We start from the raw sequence: 25085 nt of genomic DNA on the forward strand, positions 1-25085 counted from the left end.
TATTAGGACAAACCGTGCAACGTTTCGGCACTAGGTCTTCGTCAGGCAAACGGGACTGTTGGATTTTTCTGTAAGTTTTGTTTCTGAAAAATGTAAACAAATGTGGGGAAAACTGCATTAAACACACATTGAGTAGAAAAGTAGTAGTAGAAAAGAAAATGTATGTAGAGCAGTGGTAGAAAGGACCAATCACAGCCCTTCTTGTCTGCGTCGCTTCCCCCTGCTCACAGTCCAGAGTCAAATCGCTGGTGCAGGACTGTGGTATGATGTAAGTTTCTGTGATGTTTGCAAATGTTCATGTGCACTGAAACTTGATTTGAAAAAAATCATGAATGGAATCGAAATCCCAATATCTGCCAGAAAAATCGCAATTCAATTTTTTCTTAAAATCGTTCAGCTCTAATTTTGCATAATAGTTGTTAATCACTTTGGCAATGGTTCTAATTTTTCATCGCTTAGAAATCTACGGATATTTCACTTTGTTGGTTATTTCAGTCTCATTCCTTGCTTCTCTGTATATGTTAACCTTTGCTGGCCTACACCCCCCATACCCACCCGTATACACTGTAGTACATTGTCTGTGTTCATTCTCTATGTGTGTGTGTCCATGTTTGAAGTCCACCCCGGGGAATGCAATCATGTTATTTCCTGCTCCGGTCGCTGGGTAATTGATGAGTTCCAGGTGGATTAATCATTTTTGACATAACTTTATTGACAAAGACGGATCGGCGCCCCTGAAAGGTGTTTAGTTTCATTTTGGACGTGAACTGTTTGAGCAACACCGCCCGCTATCTAGCCGCGTGCGCTCTAAAATATATGCTTCCAGTAATGTAGTGGCTATTATTCACCCCGGATTTTGACCTTCACTACATCTCTAGGGTATACTTTTTCTTTTTTGTAATTTGTTCCTCTGTCCCCTCCTTCTCTTCTTTTTTCATTTCTTCCTCTCCTCCCTTCATGTTTTTTTTCTTTTCTTATAGGGCTCACAAGACATCCATACCCAAGTTGTAATCTCACTTTGGCTTGTGAAACTATTTGTCATCCCCTTTGCTCCCGAGGTTGAATCGAAGACTTGATTCATTTCGCTCCACCTACATGTTTTCTTCCACTACTTAAAACTTTAGCTCACGACGCGGTGTCTGTCTCTGGAATCACTAATGTATAGATAGGGGATCATTTGAACGTCCTTCACGATTCCCTGGTGAATTTTCAGATAAATCTTTCAGACAATCACATGAATATTTAAAGGGTCCATATTATGCTGTTTTCTGATCTACTCGTATATTGTAATGTTGTTTTCTCATCAAAACATACCTGCAGTTGTGTTTTGTTTCATTCACACTTGTTTAAATAACACTTTATTATTAATCTGTCTACTTCTTCACAGCTCAAAATGCTCTGTGCCAACTTGTGATGTCATGTAGTGGTAGCAAGGGGTAAGTTTGCATAGGGACGGTGGGGACATGTCACAACCAATATTTGCCATTTTATTTTAATAAACAAAAATATACATTTATTCTGATATTTTTTCCAAAATCAATAGTATTAATTTAACCTGTTTGTCCCCTGAGGAAAGCTATAGGCTGAAACACATCGGAAGTTGTCCATTAAGACATGCCGTAAATTAATACAGGCATTTTATTTTAACTGGTGAGTGCCTTGGGTTTTTGCATCTTTAAAGTGACTTCCCTTCCCAAAGAGCACCACTGAGTTTTATCTACTGTGTATTATTCTCTGGAGGTCCACTAAGCGCTCCTTTTGAAACCTTTTTTTAATATTAATTTAACACGTTTTAGTTCACATTTTGTTTATTAGATGTTCTGAGATGTATTCAGTGATATGACGACAGGGTCACTCATGCTGCTGTTTCATTGGCCGCAACAGAGTGATGTCATTAGTGGAGCCAAGAGCCTAAACTGGGGAAGCGGCAGGACAGGGCCAGCATCTGAAGATAGCGGCTTGAGCAGGCGTGAGTGAAGATGCTGCGCACCAAACTTTGAAAAATTTTTCAAAAGGAACTTAATTGGCTTTGTCTTCAATTACTAACACCAAACTTATAATGAATCACCACGGAAAAAGAGCGACTGTTACCACATGTGCACCTCCCAAACGGAGCCCTACTCGTGCACTGTTAGCAGCCGGACTCTATTGACAGTATTCCATGGAAAAATGTTTGGACATGACAAAGGGAAATCTGCTACAAACTTCTACATCGCTGTTATCTGCTAAAGAATCATCTTAGAAGGGCAAAGGACACAAACTGTACATTTTGCGAACTGAAAAATAAACCACCTCTCACTTATTTTGGACCTGCCCAGAGGCTAATGTTATTTGTTATCTGAAATGTTTTTTTTCTGTTGCACAATAGCCCAAAATGTTCTTAAAATTTGAAAAAAGGAGAAAGTAAAGTTGTTGAAGTATTCAGCATAGTGTGGCTGTGTGTGTGTGTACAAGTAATGGTAGTTTTCACGTTAACAGCCACCTTTCACTTTTTGTTCAGTAAAGATAAGCAATTCCAGGGGTGAAATTATCCAAATGATTCTAGTGAAGATGTATGGAGTTTAAAAACACAGTGGGCCTCTTGTTGGACCTCACAAGGTGGAAGATAGTGTTTTATGTTTGAGAGAAGAGCTCATAAGAACTAAATATGCAGGATTTGTGTGTTAAACATGTGTGAATAAAACAAAACACAACTCCAGGTCTGTTTGTGATGAGGAAACATTATAACAGATATAAAATAATAACATAATACAGGCCGCCCTTTCAAAAGAGCTATTTATCTAGCGTTTCTATTATGCACTAAATTTAAAGATTGTAAGCTCCTTTATCAAACCTTAAACCTGCATTCAATAACATGGGGATCCTGGCGAGTGCATTTTGATTCTGTTGTTTTGACGTGTTGATAAAACAGATTAATATCTTGAATATGCAGCGGTAATGTGATTTGGTTTGCCTCAGTGAAAAGAGGGAGTGGCGGCGCGCAGTCCCTGGAGTTAAACTAACTTTAACTTAGTTTGATCTTTCTAATGCGAGACTTCATTATGAGCCTTTAATCACACAGGCTTCACACAATGAGGCAATAAGACTAAGTGAGAAATAATGAACCAGCTGAAATGTTCCATCTTGTGTCTAAGCAAGTGTGACGAGGGACAGAGGACCAAGAAGAATAACCGCTCAACATATCAAGTTTGTATAAAGAGTTTCCATTTGTTTAGACTGCGAAAATAAACACATTTGGAGCACCTAGAAAGCACTGACATCCGCCATTTTTCTCTCTTTACCTCATGATGTCAAATAAAAGTGTCCAGACTTGAAATAGCTTGGAGGCTTTATTTGATCCTAAAAATGTGTTTCTTACAAGATTAATAAAGTGTATTTATCTATCTATCCTTATCTATCTTAGGAGACGTTACTGCTTTGTCTTGAATGTTTCACGGTATGGTAAAACCTTTCTATCTCCATGGAGACAAACCAAACCAAGTGACATGTCATATCTGTGGAGAGGCAAGTCGGAATACCTGTTTTTTTCAGAGATGATGTTCAAGTTATACTGTGGAACATTCCAGGCAAACTGAGAACATCTGCATGGAGACAAGTATGTGGCAGATCCTCCACCAGAAAAGTTGAGCAGGGCACCTTTAAAGGCACTGTATTTGCTGTTTTAAAACATGAAAAACAGAACTAGTTCATTTTAAACAGTTTGCAGTTGTCCAAAGTTATTCCTCACTTACCTCATGTATTCCGAGCATCCTAATTATTCACCGCAATGAGTTTATAAGTGCGTTTCACAACTCTCAACTACCAGAGCGGAGTTTTGCTGTGACAGTAAGGCTAACAACCAACATATTTGACCTCAAGAGCTGCTTAAACTATGTATTTTTACTGGGACAAGCTAAATTTTGCTCAGATTCGTGGGAAAAATCAGATGCACTTCCTTTAATAATCATAATGAACTATATTGAAAAGTGTACTGGGAGTTGTATTTTATTTCATTCAAACTTACATGAGAAACTGTCCATATTTACTTCATCTCCAGGTTTTGCTGCTTTGTCTGGAATGTTCCACAATATGGTATTAAACATGTGTCATTTATTTGATTACTGGTGTTTCTATGGCTCAAAAATACTTGGCATTCTGAAGGTGAGTGGGGGTCACCTCTCACAGATCTGACCTGTAACCTGTAACTTGGCATGGAGGCGTTTCCATAGAGATAGATGTGTTAAATGTTATTCTGTTGCCTTGTTTCAAAATGATCCAACATCATCACACTGTATTTGTTTACTGTTGACAGATAACAACCTAATTAGTCCATGTCACAAATAGTCTTTGTGAAGTGTGAACAAAAACAAACTTGTAACACACTGCTGCTATTCAAAGAGCCTTTAGTCTTTTACTGGAGGCGTCCGCTGTTTGTCTCGGGCTAACTGGCTACATACTGTGCTTATATGTTCAGCTGTTACACTGTTTGTTTCTGCTGCTCACTTAAAACATAGTTTATACATCAGGAACTTTTTATTACTTATAATAGTAAGTGTGTGAGAATATTGAAGTCAAACTTTTCATCAAAAGTGATTGTTTCAAAATTCCAATAATAATCTCCTTCTCTCAAAAGATGCCAGAGTATGTGGTATTTTTCATAAATCCTTTCCAGTGTAGATGTGGTTTTGTTGTTCTGCAGCGCTTTGGAAACTGTTGATGAAATGTGCAATACAAATAAAATGGTTTGGAAGTGGGTGCAGGCAAGATCCACATCTAAGTGGCAAACCAGGAAGTCTCTCTGGTGCTTTGTTAGCATGCCATTTGATTACTGGGACAGCAAAAGTCCACTCTAGCATCTAAAAGTAGTGAAAAGCTCTTATAAACTCATCACAGTGAATAATTAGGATGCTAGGAATGCAGGAGCCACTGCAATGAATTTGAAAAGAACTAGTTCTGTTTTAAGACAATGCAAATCAATTATACCACCTTAAACCTTCATAGTGTGAATATACAACATGAAGTGTTTGGGTGTTGTTGAATTGCGTGTTAGAAACAACACACAACATAAAGACTTGTTCTTTTTGTGTAGGTGACACACTTAGCTGTTTGCCTGGTTAACTGGTCTCATACTGTTGTTATTATGTTAGTTCAGCTGCCGTGGGTTTGTATTGGTGTGTGTGCCTTTCATTTAAAGGGGCTCTCTTGACCCCTGACTCTTAATCAGTTCCCACTAGACGCTTAAAAGGAGGTCAAAGGGCATGACCTGGAATTATCCGTCAGGATTAGGTGCATACCACATCTATAGACATAACATGGAGACACTTAGTCCAACATTTGATCCAACTGTGGTTATTGGATCTTAAAATGTGGGACAATGAGTTTCTGAAATCCTCAATGCTGTTTAAGGGATTCAGTCACATGGTCTTTCTGTTAGAGACACCATTTTGAGGACCAATCAAATTACAGTTTTTTTGTTTTTTGTTTGTTTTTTTCAGTTGTCAACACTTTGATTTTATAGTTGCTGTTGGCGATCCTTATTTCACTTTATTTAGTCACTTATTTTTTTTTATTCTTTAAATGTACTGTATTGCACAAAATGGACTCTTGTGAGCTTTAAGTCATGTTCTAATGTAGTGTCCCCCTCAAAAGCATACCCAAGTTATTTATTTATGTATTTTTTGTACATGTTTGAGTCCACCTTGTGATGTCATGTAGGATTATTAGTTTTCCAGATTCTAGTGATGATGTATGGAGTTTAAAAACATAGTGGAATCCATCCTGTATTACAACATGACATCATAAGGTGGAAGGAGAAGTTTTTGTTTGTGAAAGGGACTCAGCCTAAATATGCAGGATTGGTGTGTTGAAACAAAACACAACTTCAGGTATGTTTTTGATGAGGAAACAACATTATAATATAGATCAGATAGATAGAATACATAGATACAATGATTTTAAGCAAAGGTAAATGATTCTAAGATATTGTATTTTTCTTTATAGACTCTTGTGTGGTTAGACTTGGGGGCAATAGGTGACAATTTACAGGCTTAGCTATAAAAGCCAACTAATTGTTAACATGTAGTCAAAAGTGTAATTCTTACATAAAATGGTCTATTAAAGAAAAATGAAAATCTCTACTACAGATTACAGCAAAATTATGCATTGAAAATGATCACTGCTATAGCGAGTCAAAGAGAAGATCTTGATTTCTTTATATATTGCTCTAGAATAATTTGGATAATTTAAGCCCTGGAATTGCCAATTTCTACTAAACAAAAGGTAAAAGGTAGCTGTTCACTTGAAAACTACCACTTCATGACATCACAAAGTGGAACAGAGCATTTTGAGCTTTGGAGATGTAGAAAGGCTAATAATAAAAGATTAAGCAAACATGTGTGAATGAAAGAAAACACAGCTCCGGCTATGTTTTTGAAGAGTCAATTTTGCGTAATACAGGTAATTAAGGTCATTTTTTGATTTCCACAAGTAAACCAATTTCAGAGCATTATTACTTGAACTGTGAAATGAACCATTTTTGCAGTGTGACATATTGAATAGAAAACAAAATTGCCTTGACAAAAAATGCGTACTCTTATTTTGGATGTTTTATCTCAGTATTTTGCATGACCTCTTAATGAACTGCCTCTGCATGTTTTTATTAAGTCTCAGCATTTAAGCACCATCAGCACTTTGTATAGAATCTAATTAACTTCTCCATTCACTTTGACTTTGGTTGAATTTGACATTTTATCAGTGGCCATCTTTATTATAGTTTAACATGGGGCCTGATAGAGCAGAGAGATAAGGAAGCCCATTAGCACAAATTAGCAACAATCAAGATTACAGGGGATTAGCATAAAGCAGGTCCAAATGGAAGTGCAGTACAAAAGTGTAATTAATGTATAACTTTTAATGTGTTTGAAGATCAACAGAGCATGGTATTGAATAGGTCTGTTATTACAGTCATTTCTTAGGATGATCGATTTTGAATTCCAACCAGATGCAAACCTTTTGATTATATGGATGCTTAATTAACACGAAGTATGTCGACATGATAAATTAGAAGTCTAAAATGTATTTTTTATTTTAGTCATTAATTAGTAATCATTAATCAACACTGTTGGGCAAGTTACTTCCAAGCTGTAATGCGTCATTTTTTACTTGTTAACGTAATTTGTTACATTACAGTATTACTGTATTTAAAATGTAATGCATTACACGACTACTGCAGCACTTTTAAGTTCCTCTCACCAAAATAACTGTGCCAAAAGATGCCAAACTTTTGCACCGTATATGGACTGAACCAGGACTAATCCAGGACTGAACCAGGACTAAACCAGGACTAAACTAGGACTAAACCAGGACCAAACCAGGACTAATCTTGGACTAGGACTTGGAATCTAGGACCGCCCCTGAGAGAACCTCAAAGCCCGTGGAACAGGGTGTCCGCAAAGCGTGATCGGGCCTCAGCTGCGCTTAGCCCTGTGTGGCGCGGAGCTCTGCGCTGGTCCTTTCGCCTGCGGTCACCCAACGGTCTACGTGAGCACACCTCTGGGCCCATCCCGACACTTGGAACCATAATGATGGCGTTTCACAGCTGATGATATCACTGTGATTTTAGTGAATTTGTATGAAGAAAAACGAAAAACCTACCACTTCAATCCAGGTTAAAAATGCATTTTAACGCGTGTTACTGATATTTGTACCGAGTAAAATATTAAATTTTTTCCTTGTAATGCCTTACATTACTGCATTACAGTAAAAAGCAATGCATTACAGTATTGTGTTACTTTTATAACACGTTACTCCCAACACTGTTAATCAAATATACAGGGTGCATATTGTACTACATAGTTGACATTTCGATTTTCTGAGGAAAACCCAGGTTGGGTATTGTGGTTTTGGTCTCAAAGTTAAAAACATTTGCCTGATTTGATCTTCAGGAAGTGTATGTCAGATATTGGCCAGTTAGGGTGCATTCACCTTTGCTGTGTTTGAGTCCAGTTTAGTCCTGACCATAGACTGTATAAAGAGATGGACTAAGACAGTGTGACATCACCCATTATGTTCAGCTCCAGTCAAATGAAGCTCACGATGCTAGTAGTTACAGGGCAAATTTGGCACCAGACTCCATATAAGGAATGGGAATTTAATAACAGACAAAATGGCAAAATAAAAACACTAGAATCTTGTAAAGCCAGTTAATACGAACAACCAAAAATGCTCATTTGTATATACAGTCTATGGTTCTGACTTGGTTTAGTCTTTGTCTAGTCCTGGTTTGCTGCCGAGTTTATTTCCAGATATTCCCATTTTTATCTGGTGTGTGAATGCCGTTTTTAACCCTTGGGCACACACAATAGAATGTCCAGTCTCCCATTCAAGTACTAACCAGGCAATTCCTGTGTAACATCTGTCAGTTCTGAAAGAGACTCTATTTTAGACTGGAATATGTATGAACAAAGAAACCTGAATTGTAATTGAGTCATATTTATTGCTGGTGAAGTTTGTGGCAGTTAGGGTTAAGAGCTGTGTAAAAGAGATCAAACATTTTTCTCCACTGGGGGAAGAAGTGGACAAATAAATCAGATGAAATCCCTTGTTTTACGTCCTGTTTACTGATGTGAGGCTGGGGCTACGTGCTAAAGGTGTAATTACCCGAGACCAGAGGAGGGAGAGCTGGGTTCAGGGGAGAGAGCAGCCCACAGAAGGATACTGCTCTGATCTGTATGCATTTAAAGAGGAGCACAGAGGACACAGAGGAGCAGCCACACACGTGAATGTAAAGACCACACAAACAAGTGGGACACAGGGCAAGAGACAGAGACAGGGTTTGAGAACGAGACAATAGTGATCACACCTGTAAAACGTGTTTAGAAATGAGATGTAGCTTTGTGTCTCACCTAAAAGTTCCTGTATTACACAAAATGGATTCTTGTGAGTGTTAAGCCATGTTTTAATCCTGTTTACCTCATCAAAACCATACCCAGAGTTGTGTTTTGTTTCATTCACACATGTTTCAGTCACCCTTTATCATTAGTTATTCTACATATCCAAAGCTCAGAATGTTCTGTTCCACCTTGTGATGTCATGAAGCTGTAGTTTTCAAGTTAACATTTGCCTTTTATCTTTAGTTCAGCAGAGATTTGCAATTCCAGAGTTGAAATTGTCCAAGTGTTGTGGTGAATCTGTGTGGAGTTTAAAAACAAAGTGAAGCCCTACCTGTATAACAACATGACATCACAAGGTGGACTGTATTCAGTTTAAGAGAACACAACAACAAATCTAAAAATAACACAGTATTACCTATTTAAACCTGCATTATGAAACAAAACAATATTCTGAATATTATCAATATTCTCATGAGTTTGAAAACTTATATGCAGTGGAGTGGGGACACCTGTAAAAACTAAAAGTACAATTTAAGAATGAAATGTATTGATTTTGAAGAATTTAGCAGATTTAAAGTGATTTAATTGATTTCTTAAGTTGTCTAGCTTTTTGTGCATTTGTGTTTTTGGTTTGCTCAAAGTTGGGACTTTAACTCAAACTGAATGTGTTAGAAAGAACTCGCATCCATTTCAACAGGTCTCAAACCATAAAGAAAACCTTTTTACTTTTCAGTGCAAAATGCATTGGAGTAGAAAGTACAGATATCTGTTCTCAAATGTAATGAAGTAGAAGTAAAATCCACTGTAAAATTAACAAAAGTAAAGTACAGATACCTAAAAATTGTACTTTAGTATTGTACTTTTACTTTTGTACTTCTTTACATGCTTAAATGTCACGACAGTTCTTGCAGCACAAGGTCAGAATGTTCCACACTGGGCATTAAAATTGACCACCAACTCTCTAAATATGAAAAATCTGCACTCAAACTGACCAGCTCTAATCGTGTTTTTTACACTATTTGGCATGGCCTCTTTATCACTGTAAATGTTTTCTCTATGCGTGTTAATCCATTAGTCACATTATTATTATTACGGGCTTTAAAACCACTCTCCTTCCTGTAGTTCAGACAGACACTTGATGTATGTGTGTGTGTGTGTGTGTGTGTGTTTGTGCATGTAAAAGTGTGTGTGTGTGTGTGTGTGTGTGTGGCCCTGGTTCAACAGCTGTATATGGGAGTGATCGGAGGCAGGTGCAGCCAACTCAACAACTGTCCTGCCCCTAATCCTGCTCATGATCTCCTCTATACCTCCGGATTGAAACTCTGCACATAACTCTCAATTATTGTCTCATGGAGAGGCACTGGACTATCTTCACTAATGCACAGACAAAGAAGCTATCAAACAGGTATTAAAAGTGAACTCCAAATGATTTAATTCTCAATCTTGCTCCAGTAATTCCATCTTTATGATAATTACATTGTATTCATTAAAACTTGTAATTGACTGAAAAAAAAACTTAACATAAACAGTACTTCTTTGAGTTAATTACTTTTTCATGAATTCACATTTACTATTTGCTCCCAGATTACAATTAGTTTTATATCGTCTTTTACAGATGCTTTACAGTTTTCTGATTCTGATTCAAAGTTGCCTTACGTTTTTTGTGCATTATTAATTCACTTCATATTGTGTGTCTAGTGGAAACTACTAGCCACAGCTGCCCTGGGGCAAACTGACGGTAATAAGGCTGCCCTCCAACCACCATCAACACACACACCACATCCGTAGGCGAGGTTGGTGAAGTGCGCACTTGAGTCCTTTGCCCCACTGTGGAGCACTGCATTTTTTCCCAAAGACTGGGTCATGACACTCAGGTGGGTCACAAGAGATTTTTTGGGGGGTCTCCTTGTCAAGATCTGCATGTCGGTCTGTGATATACAGTTGTATACATGGATCTGTGACATTATCGTCATTCTGGATCAGCATTTGTCAGAAGATTCTGTCCTCTGTAGGGCCAGTATTATTATGCTTATTCCTTTCACTATTACATATATGTGTGAACTGGGATTTTCTGTGCTCACAAAAATTAACAAATGGCATGACAAAGCACAGAAATGGACTGAACGCTGCGCCTGATGTGCATGTTGCTTTCTCCTGCTGCAGCCTGGACTGGAACTCGCTACAAAAACACAGACAGACCCACCTATCTCATTAGAAAAAGTTGAAATGCTAAGACATGTTTTGTATCATTTCTATTCTTTTTGTAATTGTTTTATTGACTCTTTTGTTCCAATATTGCTGGTTTAATTGAATGTTGAAAAGAATTAGAAATGGGCTATATTTAATGTTCATACAGGCGACTTATGGATCCTTTTATTGCTGCTTCAATTACTGCTTTTTACTGAGTAGACACGATCACTAAGTCAACAATAAAATATCCTCATTAATGTTCAGTAATGGCCAAATCCACCTTTATTTTATGGTTTATGAATAATGTCTATTGACTTGTGTCGCAAAGGTCTGTGACTTTTAAAATATGGGTCCCCAGAAATAAAGTTTGTGAAACACTGTAGTAGGGTGACATTTTCCTCCAATACATGAAAATCACATATTTGACTTCGCAAGATTGGTCACATTTATTCAGTATTGTTTCCCCTATTGCAAGAAAACTGGTTATTAAGGATAGACTGCTATTTCTAATAAGTCAACTGCTGTAATTTTTTTCCTCGTATACAAGAAAACGACATATTCTTTGACTGTACAAGATTGGTCACATATAACCAACATTATTTCCACTGTTGTCTATTCTACAATTAAACTAAACTCAAACTGTCCCAGCAGCCTTCGCCTCAGCGGGGCCTGACTCCTCTCTAGCTGCGCGCCAATTTACCTCCCCTGGTGCAGCTCGGCATTTTGGGAACGGGGAGCAGATTCCAGCGGATTTTAGTTGAACTGTATTTACACAGCAAAATCTCTCTTGTTTTCTGCTCTTTAGCTTTCAGAAGACAGCTGCTAGTGTAGTGCGTGCGTGTGTGTGTGTGCTTGGGGGAGTCGGGGGGTATTTTGGGAGAGGGAGGGGGCAGTAATGGCTTCCTCTCCCTCATTAGCCCTGATCCCCAGCTGCTGTGTGGAGCTCACTGGTTCCTGGGACAGAATTCCAAGCTCGTTCCGGAATTTACACAGGATTCCCAAGAGATTGCGACTGGATTTCCACTTTATTTCCAAACAAGCTGCTTCCCTGGCCAAACTTAATGATTATTTTGATTGCAGACACGACTGGCAGCGTGAGCTTGACCGAGTCCTTCAATTTAAAAGTTTGCTAAATATAAAACTAACCTATGTTTATTGTTGGAAATAGTGGGTCCATTGTAGTGGTCCAGTGGAGGGGCTTAGCCGTTCTTCCTGGACAATTATTGACACAAAGAAGTACTTTTAAAATGCTTAAAATGCATATCTTATACACTTTGTAGAAAACATTTTTAACAAACTAACAAATACTAATACTAACTAACACACAACATAAAATAAACTGTAGTATTCCATGATTTTTGTCTATACTATGATTCTAAGTAATGCTATGGCAAGTATTGCAATATATCGATCCCATGAGTTTTGTGTTTAAATGTATTAAAACATCTTAAAAAAATATATATCATAAAAATATGTGCTCATACATTGACATAAACAATGTATTTCTGAAATTGGCAATTAAGAAAAAAATTTAAATCCATACAATGATAAAATTCTGATCTGAATGTTGGGGGTTTGATTCCAGCTCCCTCCAATAAACATTGTTGTGTCCTTAAACAATACACTTAACCCTCCTGCTGTTGTGCTAATTTACACACAATGTTAAAAGCATTTTGCCTACTTTAAGACTTTTGTTTACATTTTTGTTGGGTTCAGAAAACCAAATTTGCTAATTGCATGGGGTTGTCACATTCTAAACCTCTCTCACACATCCTATATTACACAAAACTGACTCTTGTGAGCTTTAAGCCATGTTATAATGTTGTTACCTCATCAAAAAAATACCTGGAGTTGTGTTTTCTTTCATTAACACATAATTGAGTAATCCTTTGTTATTAGTCTGGCTACATCTCTAAAGCTCAAAATGCTCTGTTCCACCTTGTGATGTCATGAAGCAGCAGTTTTCATGTTAATATCCACCTTTTACATTTTGCTCAGTAGAGATTAGCAATTCCAGGGCTGAAATTATCCAAATCGCTCTAGTGATTGTGTATGGAGTTTAAAAACACAGTGGAGCACCTCATGTACTACCACATGACATCACAAGGTGGATAAAGTGTTTTCTGTTTGAGAGAGGAACACAGTGTAATACACTACTGGTCAAAGGTTTTAGAACACCACCCTTTTTCCAGTTTTTTACTGTTTAGTGTTGATCGAAATGTATTCTAAACTTTTGATTCATGAAAGTGTCCACCTTTGGCAGATAGAACAGCTGAACACACTTGTGGCTCATTCTTTTTATAACAGAAATCAAATATTGTTCAGAAAGTTCTTCCCAAGTCTTTTGCAGAAGTTCCCATAAATGTGTGGCACTTGTAGGTCGCTTGGTTTTCTCTTCTGTCCAGTTCATCCCAAAACCAGCTCGATGGGGTTTAAGTCTGGACACTGTGCTGGACACTCCATGTTTTCAAGCTTGCCATCTTGTTCTTTTTTCCTGAGGTAGTTTTGGCAGAGCTTGGACTTGTGTTTTCTTATCTTTTATCTTTTCTTTTTTTTTTTTTTTTACTCTGGCTGTTCAGTACTTACCTTTGTACCATTTCAAGCTTTTCATTGGACTTGCACGACTTGAATTGCAATAAATAACTGAAAAAAATAGGGTGTTCGAAAACTTTTGACCAGTAATGTATGTGCAGGGTTTGTGTGTTAAACATGTGTGAATGAAACAAACACAACTCCAGGTATGTTTGTCATGAAGAAACAGCAGTGTAACATAGATGAGAAAATAGCATAATATGGGTCCTTTAATGTGCCAAGAAAAAATACAGATGCCTCTAACTTGAGCCCACATAATTGTCCTCTCTCCTCATCTCCCTCCTTATCTCCCTCCTTGTCTCCTTGACTTAACACCTCTCCCTCCTCTCTTTGTCTAATCTGGCTCCTGTCATGGCCTCTTCACCTTATCTCCATAAAACTGCAGCACAGAGGCTCCAGGAGAGAGCCCAGTGACAGCCCACACTGCCCCCAACCTGCCCAGGAAAGAGCAGACGAGCCGGGGACAGGGAGGGGAGGGGGGGTGTGGAGGGAGGTGGGGGCAGAGAGGGGCACTAGCCGGACACATGGACAGACAGGAGGGCAGCTGGTCCTGGGGCACTAGTCTAAACAGTGAACAGCACATGACTGACACTCATATTAAGAGGAGTGGAAATAAGGAGAGAGCACTAGAATAGACAGGGTTATTTTTCCACCGCTACTTTTAAGTCCTTGAAAATACTTAAAAGTGCACTATGCAACTTTTCTGGTGTAATCGAATAAATGCAAGAAAGATACGTGTCATGCTGGCAGAGTGGTTAGCACTCTCTCTCCACAGACAGTATAAAGAACTGGAATACGGGAGTGTGATGTCACCCATAGGTTACGTCCACACGACACTCCTGGATTTTTGAGGGGTTTTTTTTTACGGGTTGAAAAAAATTTGAGTCCACACATGTGTCGGGTCAATAAATATTCACGTCCAGATGACAACGGAGCACTGAGTAAAAATGATGTAATACATATGCCACACCTGTATGTGGTGCTGTTAACAATGATAATAATATTTAAGGTAATTTAGCCGATTTTAGATGTATCCCAGAAATGTAGCCGTTTTGTTTTGCAAAAGTTAAACATAAGTTTTTGTTTTTAGCCATAAGATTTGGACGAGAATTATTAGAATAACTTGGTCTCAAAATCCAACAGTTTAATTACCTGTGCCTAACCTTTGCTATTGATCCCTGTGCGTAATCTGCCTTCGCTGTATCGGAGGACCCTGGCGATGATGGGGGTCGCAACGTCATTGTTTTCCAAAAGCTGTGGTTTGCTTGTCCACACAACAATGCAAAGCCAGCTTACTCAGAATTCTCCACTCTAGAACCTGTTCTCAAAAAATACAATTTTTGCCCACAGAAAACACCAGCTCCATGTGGATGAAAGGCCAAAGTGAATACAAACTTGACAGTTTTGTCCAAAAAACGTTGTCTTGTGGACAGGCCCATAGCGTTTGTCTCCCGTCGAACAAAGCTCACGATGCTAGCTGTTATAGGAGCAAATTTGGAGCTGAGTTCCATATTAGGAGAAGGAATTTTAGTCCAATGAGGTTCACTTGGTCTTCAGATAATTTATGTTAATATAATATAATAACATAAATTATCAGAAGACCAAATGAACCTCATTGGATTATTATGCTCAAGTCATGGACAGCAATGTGTCAAGGTAATAACATAATATAACATGGAAAAGGAATGTATTTAAGGACAAAATCGTGAAATAAAAACACCAGGATCATGTAGAGCGGGTTAATAAGAACATTTTAAAACTAAAATTACAAGGCTCAGTAACAGTTACAGATTTTAACATGAAGTAAATCTAACCCAGAGTCGATGGAGCCGGAAGCACCGTCATTTTCACTTTCTATTTGGAACTTGGTGACTAGCGGGTTAGATATGTCCTTTATATATATATACAGCTTATGCCCTCTCATCACACTCATACTTCTAACTTGCTGAATGTTTGTTCTAATTCATGAAGCACTTGAGAAATGTCTATAATTGTCTGTCTGGCTGCGCACTTTCAAAGGCTTATAACATCTTTATTTTCACAACAATGTCGCTCTATCTAAAGCAATAACACTGTCCCTCCTCTGTTCCTATAGGAGAGGTGTATGTGTCTCTCCACACAGCAAGAAGGTTTCAGGTTTGACTCCCGAGCTGCCTAAACCTTTATGTGCAGATTTTGCATGTTTCTCCTTGTGTCTGGGTTTTATTCAGCAAAGGTGGTCCTGACCAAGACTCTGTAGATGGTCCCCACGCCCCTGCTGGGACAATAAAGTATACCTTAACATTATAGATGCGTTTAATTTCATACTATGGAACATTCTAAGCAAAGTGGAGATAAGTAAATGGTGAAATGAAGGAAAATACATTTAGTTATTACAGAGCTATGGAAATCAGATGGATTTAAATTGATTGTAAAACTGCGTCCATTTATCTATGTAACTTTTGAATCATTTCCCATTTTTTTCTCTCACACTCTCTCCCTCTCTTTCTCGCTCCCTCTCCATTTCCCTCTCTCTGTAAGACTTGTCCGCACTTGTATAAATGTGCTGAGATTGGTCATGGAGCCAGGAGACATCCCAAACATGAGGGGCATGCAGTGACCACCCAACCAGACCACCAGCTCTGCCCCTGTGCCCATGGCTCCTACTCACACCATCGAGCTCACGCTGCTATGGAACACATGGATCTGTACTCACACCACACCAGTGCAGCCTGACTGTCTGTCTGCGTGTGTGTGTCTGTGAATGTAGACTAATATTATCTCAATCAGCAGCAGGTCAGCTCAGACAGGGTGGTGAGCTACATGGATGGACACATAAATCGGAGTTGCAGTGGACTAAAGCAGTATTTCACAACCTTTATTGTACTGTGAGCCTCTATCTTTAGTCTTGTAAGTTGACGAAGTAATTCAATTTCAAAAAGATTGTGCAGAAATGTGCAAAATAAGCTTAAAAATAGAATATGGCACAGCCTGTCTGTCTACTGAAGCCATAGAGACATTGCTTGTATCTCACTTAGCAACAGGGTTAATTCAGGCAGGGCATCAGGATACATGCAGCTAATTTTGTTCAGCTTGTATTGTCTAGATTCACTGAGTACTGATTTCTGAAGCTCTTAAAGGTACACTGTGAAACTTTTCTGGTTGCACGGAATGTGATTAAATGTTCCATGGTATTAGCCTGATTCATCAACCGGTTTCACTTCTTGGAAACCATCTGACCTCACAGCGTTTTGTTCGCTCAACGGTAGGCGGGTACATTTTTTTTTTCATTTAACCAATCGCTGCTGTTTAGTCGTGACATAGGTATGTAACGGGGCTAACTGGTATATTAAGCTTTTCCAAAATACCATAGGAAGAAGAGCAATAATGTCTTTCCTCTTGATAAAATTCACCAAACATTCTCTTTATTCCAGCTTTAAATCCTCGATTTCGGGAATCGTTGACAACACATAGCATATGGCTTTTCACTGATTGGCTGGTGTCTATACTCCCACTTCCGGGGTTTTTGCGAGCCGTTTAGTGTATTCTGATTCCTGACCTAGTCACTGTAACGAAATAAAAGTGAGCGGAGGCACTAAGTGGCGCCAGACTGGATACTATCGTATGGCATTTCACCACAAAAGTTGCACTGTGCTACTTTAAACCAAACTTAAATGCAAGTTTTGTTTTAACCTGAAAAGTACGAATTAGGAAGTATTACTTAAGCCAACGGAAGTATTTACATTTGTCATAGTTGCAACTTTCAACCACAAGGAATGTCTATAATTGTCTGTCTGGCATTGCACTTTCTATACCACTTGTAACGTCTTTATTTTCACGATGATGTAACTCTATCTAAAGCAGTAACACTGTCGCTCCTCTCAAACCGCATAGTGCTATGAAGAGGTGCGTGTGTCTGTGGAGCTTCTCTTATTAAACCTGGTCTGGCTGGTGCACTGTTTACAGTGAAAGTGAAGTGGACAGTGGCTTAACGCAGAGCCTCATAATGTTAGCTATGCACAGGACATGTGTTTGTGGACTTGTGTTATACCAGGCTCTAATGACAGCAGCTCAGAGGATCACTGCAGCTGTGAGAAGAGGCGCTGTAAAAATACTATCTGCATGAATTTAAAACACCAGAATATTACGTGGGTTTTGGGTCCAACTAATGTAAGAGGGATATACTGTAAAAAGTATAAACTAGTTTATTTGTTCAGAGTGTTGTATTTTTTGTTTAAGGTACACTATGTACTTGTTCTGATTTGGGTCCCTGCTTATGCTTTACACGGCTTATCTTCATGGAAACTAAAAGACCCTCCACTAAAACTTACATATAGTGCACCTTTCAGTACTTCAATTCGAAGACCAAACATTGTTAATAACACATCAGAAAGACCTGCCTGTTTGTTGTTTGTGATTGTGGCCTACCTGTCACAATTACAAACAATTTCAAATTCAATAAATCAAGTTATCACTACTCCACTCAAGATTAATGTTGTGACTCTCAGCTTCTCATTTTGCAGTGCAGAGGGCTCGTGTTAGCAGAGCTGCGGCCCTAAAGTGGCTCTGTTACTGTGCATCCTGCTGCTGTGAGCTCTGAGCTCAGGTCTTATTCTGGTCCAAATCAAGTGTCAGCCGCATTTCTACACCCTGGTGTCACTGCTCACTTATAGTCTTAGGCTGCATTAACACAGCCTGGATGTAGACTTGATTTGGCGCTGTTTTAGTCCTCGTTTAGTCTCGGTATAGCTTTGCTATCTTAGCTCAGTCCCAATTTTGATGGTGTGTGCAAGTTGAGACTGCATCCCAACACAAACATTAACATACCAAGCATCCATAAAGGGGGGCACAGTGTGTGGCAGCACTCATGCTGCACAGCTAGAAGGTTATGGGTTCAATTCCTGAATTCCTGGACCTTTCTGTGCTGAGATTGAATGTTTCTCCCTGTGTCTGGATGTGTTTCCTCTGGGCACTCCAGTTTCTCCCATCAACCCAAAACATGCACCAGGTGAAATCCCTGGAAAATGCCTTGGAAATGCCCAGTGGTATTGAAGGATGGGTCAAATGCAGAGGGCAGATTTCCCTAGTGTACCTACTGATTTCTTAGTATACCTTAACCTAAAATCTAGTCTAGTCCAATGTTCTGGGGTGGCAGTTGCTCTGACTATTCCTTAGAGTTCTTAAGAACTTTCTTAAGAGGCTTTTTGTGCAGATTGGCAGCCACCTCTCAGTCTGCCCCAGGACAGCTGTGACTACAGTAGGAGCTTACCACCACTGAATGAATCATGCATTATGAAGCATTTTCGAATGTCTTGTTTCTATGCTGTGGGTATTGCTTATGTAATAGTGTTTTGTATGAAGAGGGTACATAAATATTTACAATGGCAGATCTTTATGAGGTCAAAAGGTTCCCCTCCCTTTAGGCTTGTTTGGAGAAAGAGCCTGACACTGACTGGTACTGGACTTGTTTCACTCACAATATAGCAAGACCATAACTCTTGATTATCTGATTGTCATATAAAAACAGCATTTATTTTTGGATAGTTTTAAAATTACAAATAGTAAAATAAAGATAGACCGATGTGTTTTTTTTTTCCTTCATTGCTAATTGTTTAGAATCCTGACAAACGAATAAACTTTGATCATTTTTCCCATATTATGTAATTTAATTTCACTACAAACTCATCCATAGTGGCAACCTTTCACGTTTTTCCCTTTTTTTTTCCTTTTTTAAATCCACTTTTGTCCAACATTGTGATTTTAAACTGCTCAAAAAAAAAAAAAAGAAACAATGTTATTTGATATTGTAAAATAGTCTTTTCACTAACGCTATGTCCCTTTGTGTTCACAGGAGAGGCCCCCAGGATCCGTCGGACTACCCCATCCAGCAGCAGCAGCCCTGGCCTGGACACTACCAGGGACCCCCCCAGAACCACCAGGCCTACTCCCAAAGCCCGGCCTATCCCAACCACAATGTTAACCCCCAGAGTCCGGTCTATTCCAACCACAGCGCAAACCCAGCAGGCCCGTACTCCTACACGGGGGGACCGGCCTACACCAGAGACCCGAGAACTGTGGAGCCCGGATACTACCCACACCCCAGGTAAAACATAAACAAATACTTACACATTTAGTCACGTTACTTCACAGCATAAAGCTCATCTTAAAGTGGAATTAAACACAATCCACAATCCACTTTTGTTGTTTCTAAGTACATTTGCAGCTTTCTGGTCCGAAAACATCTAAATCTATGTCCAGTGGCATCTTAAATTTCCAGTAGTTGGTGACATCACACAAGACTGCCCTGATTACAGATCTTTCCAATTAGAAAAGCAGGGGCAGAGTTTGAAGTGTGGATACCTGTTTGTCCAGTCACACTGTTCCTCGTACCCCCAGACCCCGTGTGGTTGTGGGCGGAGTTTAGGTGTTTCATCCAACCCACCAATCGTACAGTGTTTACACAAAATGTACACTAGTCACAACATCTTGAATCTAGATTATGAATAGATTTTTAAGTTTGCAAATTTTCTGTATTGTCAGCATCTCTTTCTGGTGTTTAGCTCACAGCAGAGGGGTCCCCTTCGACAGGATGTCCCGCCGTCTCCCACCCCTCCAATGAGAGGCCTGCGCTATGACACCATGACCAGAGGAGCAGTGGGAGGAGGCTATAGGTAGAATATGTCAGGTAAAAAACATTATAAACTCATCTGTCCTAGAACTGTTTATGAGCTTCACAATGTTAAGGAATTAGGAATGTTGCCAGAACAATTTGCAATTTAAAACAAATATCTTATTTTTTGAATGGGAAAAAGTCCTCAAAAATGTTGGCTGGGACACGAGTCATTATTATTTTACCAGATTCTCCCATATTGAAACAATGCAAAAAAAAAAAAAAAAGTATCATTTATTTATTTATTTATTTATTTGAGAGAGGGACAGCGCACAATTTTCGCATTAACCTTGACAGGAGAGATGCATTGTACATCAGGTTGTCCACCTGTAGTCCCTGAACAGGTTCATTGATTGATTGTATTTAACTGACCTTGACTATCAACTGTTCTGGAGACCTGTAGCATGTTTTGGGTTGATTTGATTTAATATTTTTTATTGAAGACATTATGAAAACAAGAAGACAATATGTACAGTTTTGTTTCTGACCATTTAATCAAAAAAATGTTACCGTAATTTGTGGACTATAAGATGCTACTTTTTTCTCACACTTTGAACACTGCGGGTTATACAAAGATGCAGCTAATATATGGATGGATTATTTGTTTGGCACATTGTCCATTCGTATAAACGGTATATGGTTTGGCAACACAGCGCATACGCATGCAGCCTGAGTGCACAAAACGCTGTTGTCTGTTTTGTTAACATGAAGTTGCAACACTAGCTAGTGATGTTGTCAGCTCACTAAAACAGTTTATTGCCGTGTGATAAAATAAGTTGTGATGCTAAATTAACATTAGTGAGTGGGATACATATGCGTTAAATGCAGGTGGGTGTGTAAATGACAAGAAAAAATGTCTCAAATGTCAGTAGCCAGATATCCACACATACCTGATCGATACACTTAGCCCCGCCCCTGGGAGAGCCTGGAATCTGCTGAAATCCTACAAGACACTGACATGATACCAGACCATAGACTACAGTCTATGTACCAGACAGGACAGCAGCTCTTTCTGCAGGAGACCTGCTTAGTACAGTGTGGGGAGATGCGGAGGTGATGTCCCGAGGAAGATTCTAGTTTGATTGTGTTTTGAACAGTTATTTTGTGGTTCATGCACACACCCTCCTCATGTAAAACACACAAAGAAATGCAGATGATGCAGCTTTTAAGTTAAAGGCAACTGATCTGGCTGTCGAAGAAGGAAACAGAGCTGCTGCACATGAGCTTGGCATCAATGAGTTGATGGTGAAACTTTGGCGACGACAGCGTGACAAACTCACTCAGTGTAAAAAGACGACAAACGCTTTCAAAGACATTTAAAGCAGATGTCCCGAACTTGAAAACGTTCTTTAAGACATGGACACCTGCGGCTTATAGACAGGTGTGGCCTATATATGTTTACATTTTCTTTTCATTAAAAATTTTGGTGTTGCGTCTTATATTCAATTGCGCTCACGTAGTCCGGAAATTACGGTATATTTAAGTAGTTCAGTACATTTCATTTATTTCATATTTTGTTATTCCTTTACTTTTGTTTCAGACATCTGCCACTCCCTGGTTGAAATCACTAAAGCTGTACAGGGGACAGACGAAGACTTCACCAAACCCACTGAATGCAGCTGTGTGCATCTCTTCTATATTTTTCTAAAGGGCCTCAACAGCAAGCAGTGTTTCTATTGGTACAATGAACAGCCAATGAACAAAGTCAGTGCTGTCTTATAATGCACTCTCACACTATATACTACTATATGGTACAAAATAACTCATCAAACATTGAAAATGACAAAATAACTTCTACCTACCCCGCTGCCTTGGTATTACAATGAAAATACATGAAAATCCTTAACAATTTTGTCTAGAATGACCAAAGCGTATTTTGAGTGCACGATTCAGCTGCCTATATTACCTTTTCTATTCTTTTAGTTTTTAATAATGCCAAGCCTGCCTTTTTTAAATGTAAAATAAATCTTTTACCACCTCTGAAACAGCAGTAGCCATACATCACCCGCACTTTTAATAAATGGCTATAGTTCTGCGTATTCTAGTTTCCCCAGACCATTGGCTTTAAAGAGCTCCATGAAAAATCGATTCACTTATTTTGATAATGAAGATGCAGTAATGGCATTGAGAAAGATTGTTCTGTTCAATTTGTACATGAATGTAAACACTTGATCTTGCAAATCAGCACAGAGATATATTTTTTCTTTTGTAAAAATCAGCCTTTTTTAATCCCCTAAATGGCACCAGTGCACACTTGGTACTGAAATAACTGTATAGATTCCATTTGCCTTTGTCTCTTTGTGCTGCATTAACTGATATGAACAGTGTTACATTACTCTACTTCTTTATATTAATACACATGCCTTGGACTTATGTAGTGATTTACAGTCTTAAACTTCTCAAAATGCTACAGTAGACCATTTTATTAAAAGCACACTATGTAACTTTTCAGATGAAGGTCCAGCGCCTTCTTATCGCCATGGAGATGTTATAGTTTTGTCAGAATGTTCAACAATATGGCATTAAATGTGTTGATTGCCATGGAGACAAGCAGTTCATTTCACCCAGAGACTGTATAAAGAAGTGACGTCACCCATAGTGTTCGGTTCCAGTCAAATGAAGCTCACCAGGCTAGCAGTTATAGGAGCCAAGCTGAGTTCCATATTTAGAAATGGAATTTATTTACGGATGAAATAGCGAAAAAGAAACGCCAGGATCATGTAGAGCAGGTTAATGCGAACATTTTAAGACCAAAATAATGAGGCTCACTGCAGCAGTTACAGAGAGAGAAGTGACAATTTTTCAGTGTAAAGTCAATTGGAGCCAGAGTTGATGGAGCCAGAAGCACCCCATGCTCACTTCATATTTGGAACACGACAGCTAGCGGGTTTGCTATGTCCATTTATTTATACAGTCTGTGATTTCGCCAGGATAAGGTACACGTCAGATTTAACCTCTCAGACAAAATTGATAGATGGAAAGGTAGGTTTAATACCAAAATTCTGACAATAACATCTCTATAGAAAAAAAAAAAAAGGTTTCATAGTGTGCCTTTAAGTAACCACAACTACCCTGGGGCTGGCCACCATCTGTGTGTCCGTGGCATCATTGGCACCAGCATTACTCCCTCAGACATTACACATTAACAAATAATTAGTGGTTATTAGATTGTTGCTCCGTGTATGGAAGTTTGACATTTGAGTGTAAAGTGAATTGTCTAGTGTCCGATCATTTCAAGGAACAGAATGTGAAGAATGAAGGATGAGTGAAAGAAGTGAAGACGTTGCGTGAACTTTTAGACGCAAGGAACTAAGAAAGAAGGATTTATGAAGTGACGATGGTTAATTAATGCTAAAGAAGTTCCCAAGAGTTCTAAAGTTTTATTTCTAATTGATTTCAATTAGTTTTTTTTAAAACATCATTTGAAGCTTTGTCGCAAACCTGTAATTGAAGTGAATTGAATTACTACACAAGATTGTCTAAAATTGTGGATTTGATGGATGAGTTACTAGAATTTGATTTAAACCAAAGCTACATCATTTTCAGATGTTGACTTCGTATGAATGGTTTGGTTTATTTTTCAAGTTAGTATTTGTAGTTCAGTGGATAACCATTTTGCACCAATAATTTTGTCTAAGGCTTCTATAACTTGCTGACAGTGGTCATATTATTAAGAGAAATGTCTTTTAAACCCAAGAATCCTGGAACTTTATGAATCTACAGATTAGTGGATGCACTGATCCAGCATTTGCTGTTCCAATACAGATGTCAAGAATTTAAGTATCTGCCAACACCTGGTATCAACCAGTACTTTGGCAGAGACTGAAGATATCATTTATTTCCTTGAAACACAAAAAGTTAAAATATGATCCACATGTGTTTTGTAAATACAGAACAGCTTTTTAAAAATATAAGTTTAATATTATGAAACATTTTGGACCAACACTGGCCAGTAAATCATGTTATTATACTAAAATGGAATATTGGCCTGAATCGATACCTTGGAAGCCGATATCTGATCCACCAACATTTTTACATCAGTGCATCCCTAATACAGAGAGCTGGTTAGATGGATGGACATTGAGAGAAAGTCAGGAAACAAGTTTCTAAATGTGTATCTATGGATAGAAAGTTGGTTTGACAAAGGCGGGATTTCTATATGACTTGATTTGAATATTGGAAGGATACACATTGAACGAAAGTACGAGTGATACAGTTATAAAGTTTGTTGGACTTGAACATAGACAGTGAATGTATTATGATTGAGTTGTTGGATGATGGTTAAAGACAGGAGCATGTGAGCAGAGAACAGTTGGTGCGTTCGTCTGTGGGAGGAGGTCAGCGTGTGGGATTTTAAACAGGACTTCACTGTCATAAATATTTATCCTGCTCGTAATCCAAAACATGTCAAATTCAACGTGCTGTCAAACCCAAAATATCATATTTATATCAGCAGTCAGCACACTTTCAATGATCTTAGCGAGCTCTATTGATTCTTTGCAGTGACATCACGCTGGGGATGTACTGTATGTCTATGGCGGGATGTTCAACGGTTCCCGTGGAAACAGTGCACACAATACCAAAAAGTTTTAAGATCCCTTTTTAAAACTCAAGAAAAAATACAAAATGCAGACAAACATATATCAAACTTTCCACTAGAAAAGTTTTAAAATAATGTGAACAACAGAGCTAGTTCTTTTTAAAACTATTTGCAGTGGTCCAACATTATTTCTCACTTACCTTATGTATTCCAAGCATCCTAATTATTCACCATGATGAGTTTA

General features: G+C 38.6%; 1 protein-coding gene across 4 annotated transcripts in view; it reads left to right on the top strand.

Moving 5' to 3' along the window:
• pard3bb (par-3 family cell polarity regulator beta b) overlaps positions 1-22081 on the top strand; it is a 346128-nt gene extending 324047 nt beyond the window's left edge. For 3 of the 4 annotated variants that reach the window (XM_055152785.1, XM_055152788.1, XM_020920325.2), the window contains 3 exons: positions 19483-19734; positions 20192-20316; positions 21842-22081. In XM_055152785.1, coding sequence (XP_055008760.1) covers positions 19483-19734; positions 20192-20306 — 367 coding nt within the window. In that variant the 3' untranslated portion in view covers positions 20307-20316; positions 21842-22081. Of the gene's footprint in view, positions 1-19482; positions 19735-20171; positions 20317-21841 lie in introns of all 4 variants that reach the window. The other variant, XR_008632058.1, reaches the window with a different exon arrangement.
• The last annotated feature ends 3004 nt before the right edge of the window (positions 22082-25085 follow it).

The sequence above is a fragment of the Boleophthalmus pectinirostris genome, unplaced genomic scaffold (genome assembly GCF_026225935.1).
Source record: "Boleophthalmus pectinirostris isolate CB_2022bp ecotype Guang Dong unplaced genomic scaffold, ASM2622593v1 HiC_scaffold_1, whole genome shotgun sequence".
Taxonomy (NCBI): Eukaryota; Metazoa; Chordata; class Actinopteri; order Gobiiformes; family Gobiidae; genus Boleophthalmus; species Boleophthalmus pectinirostris.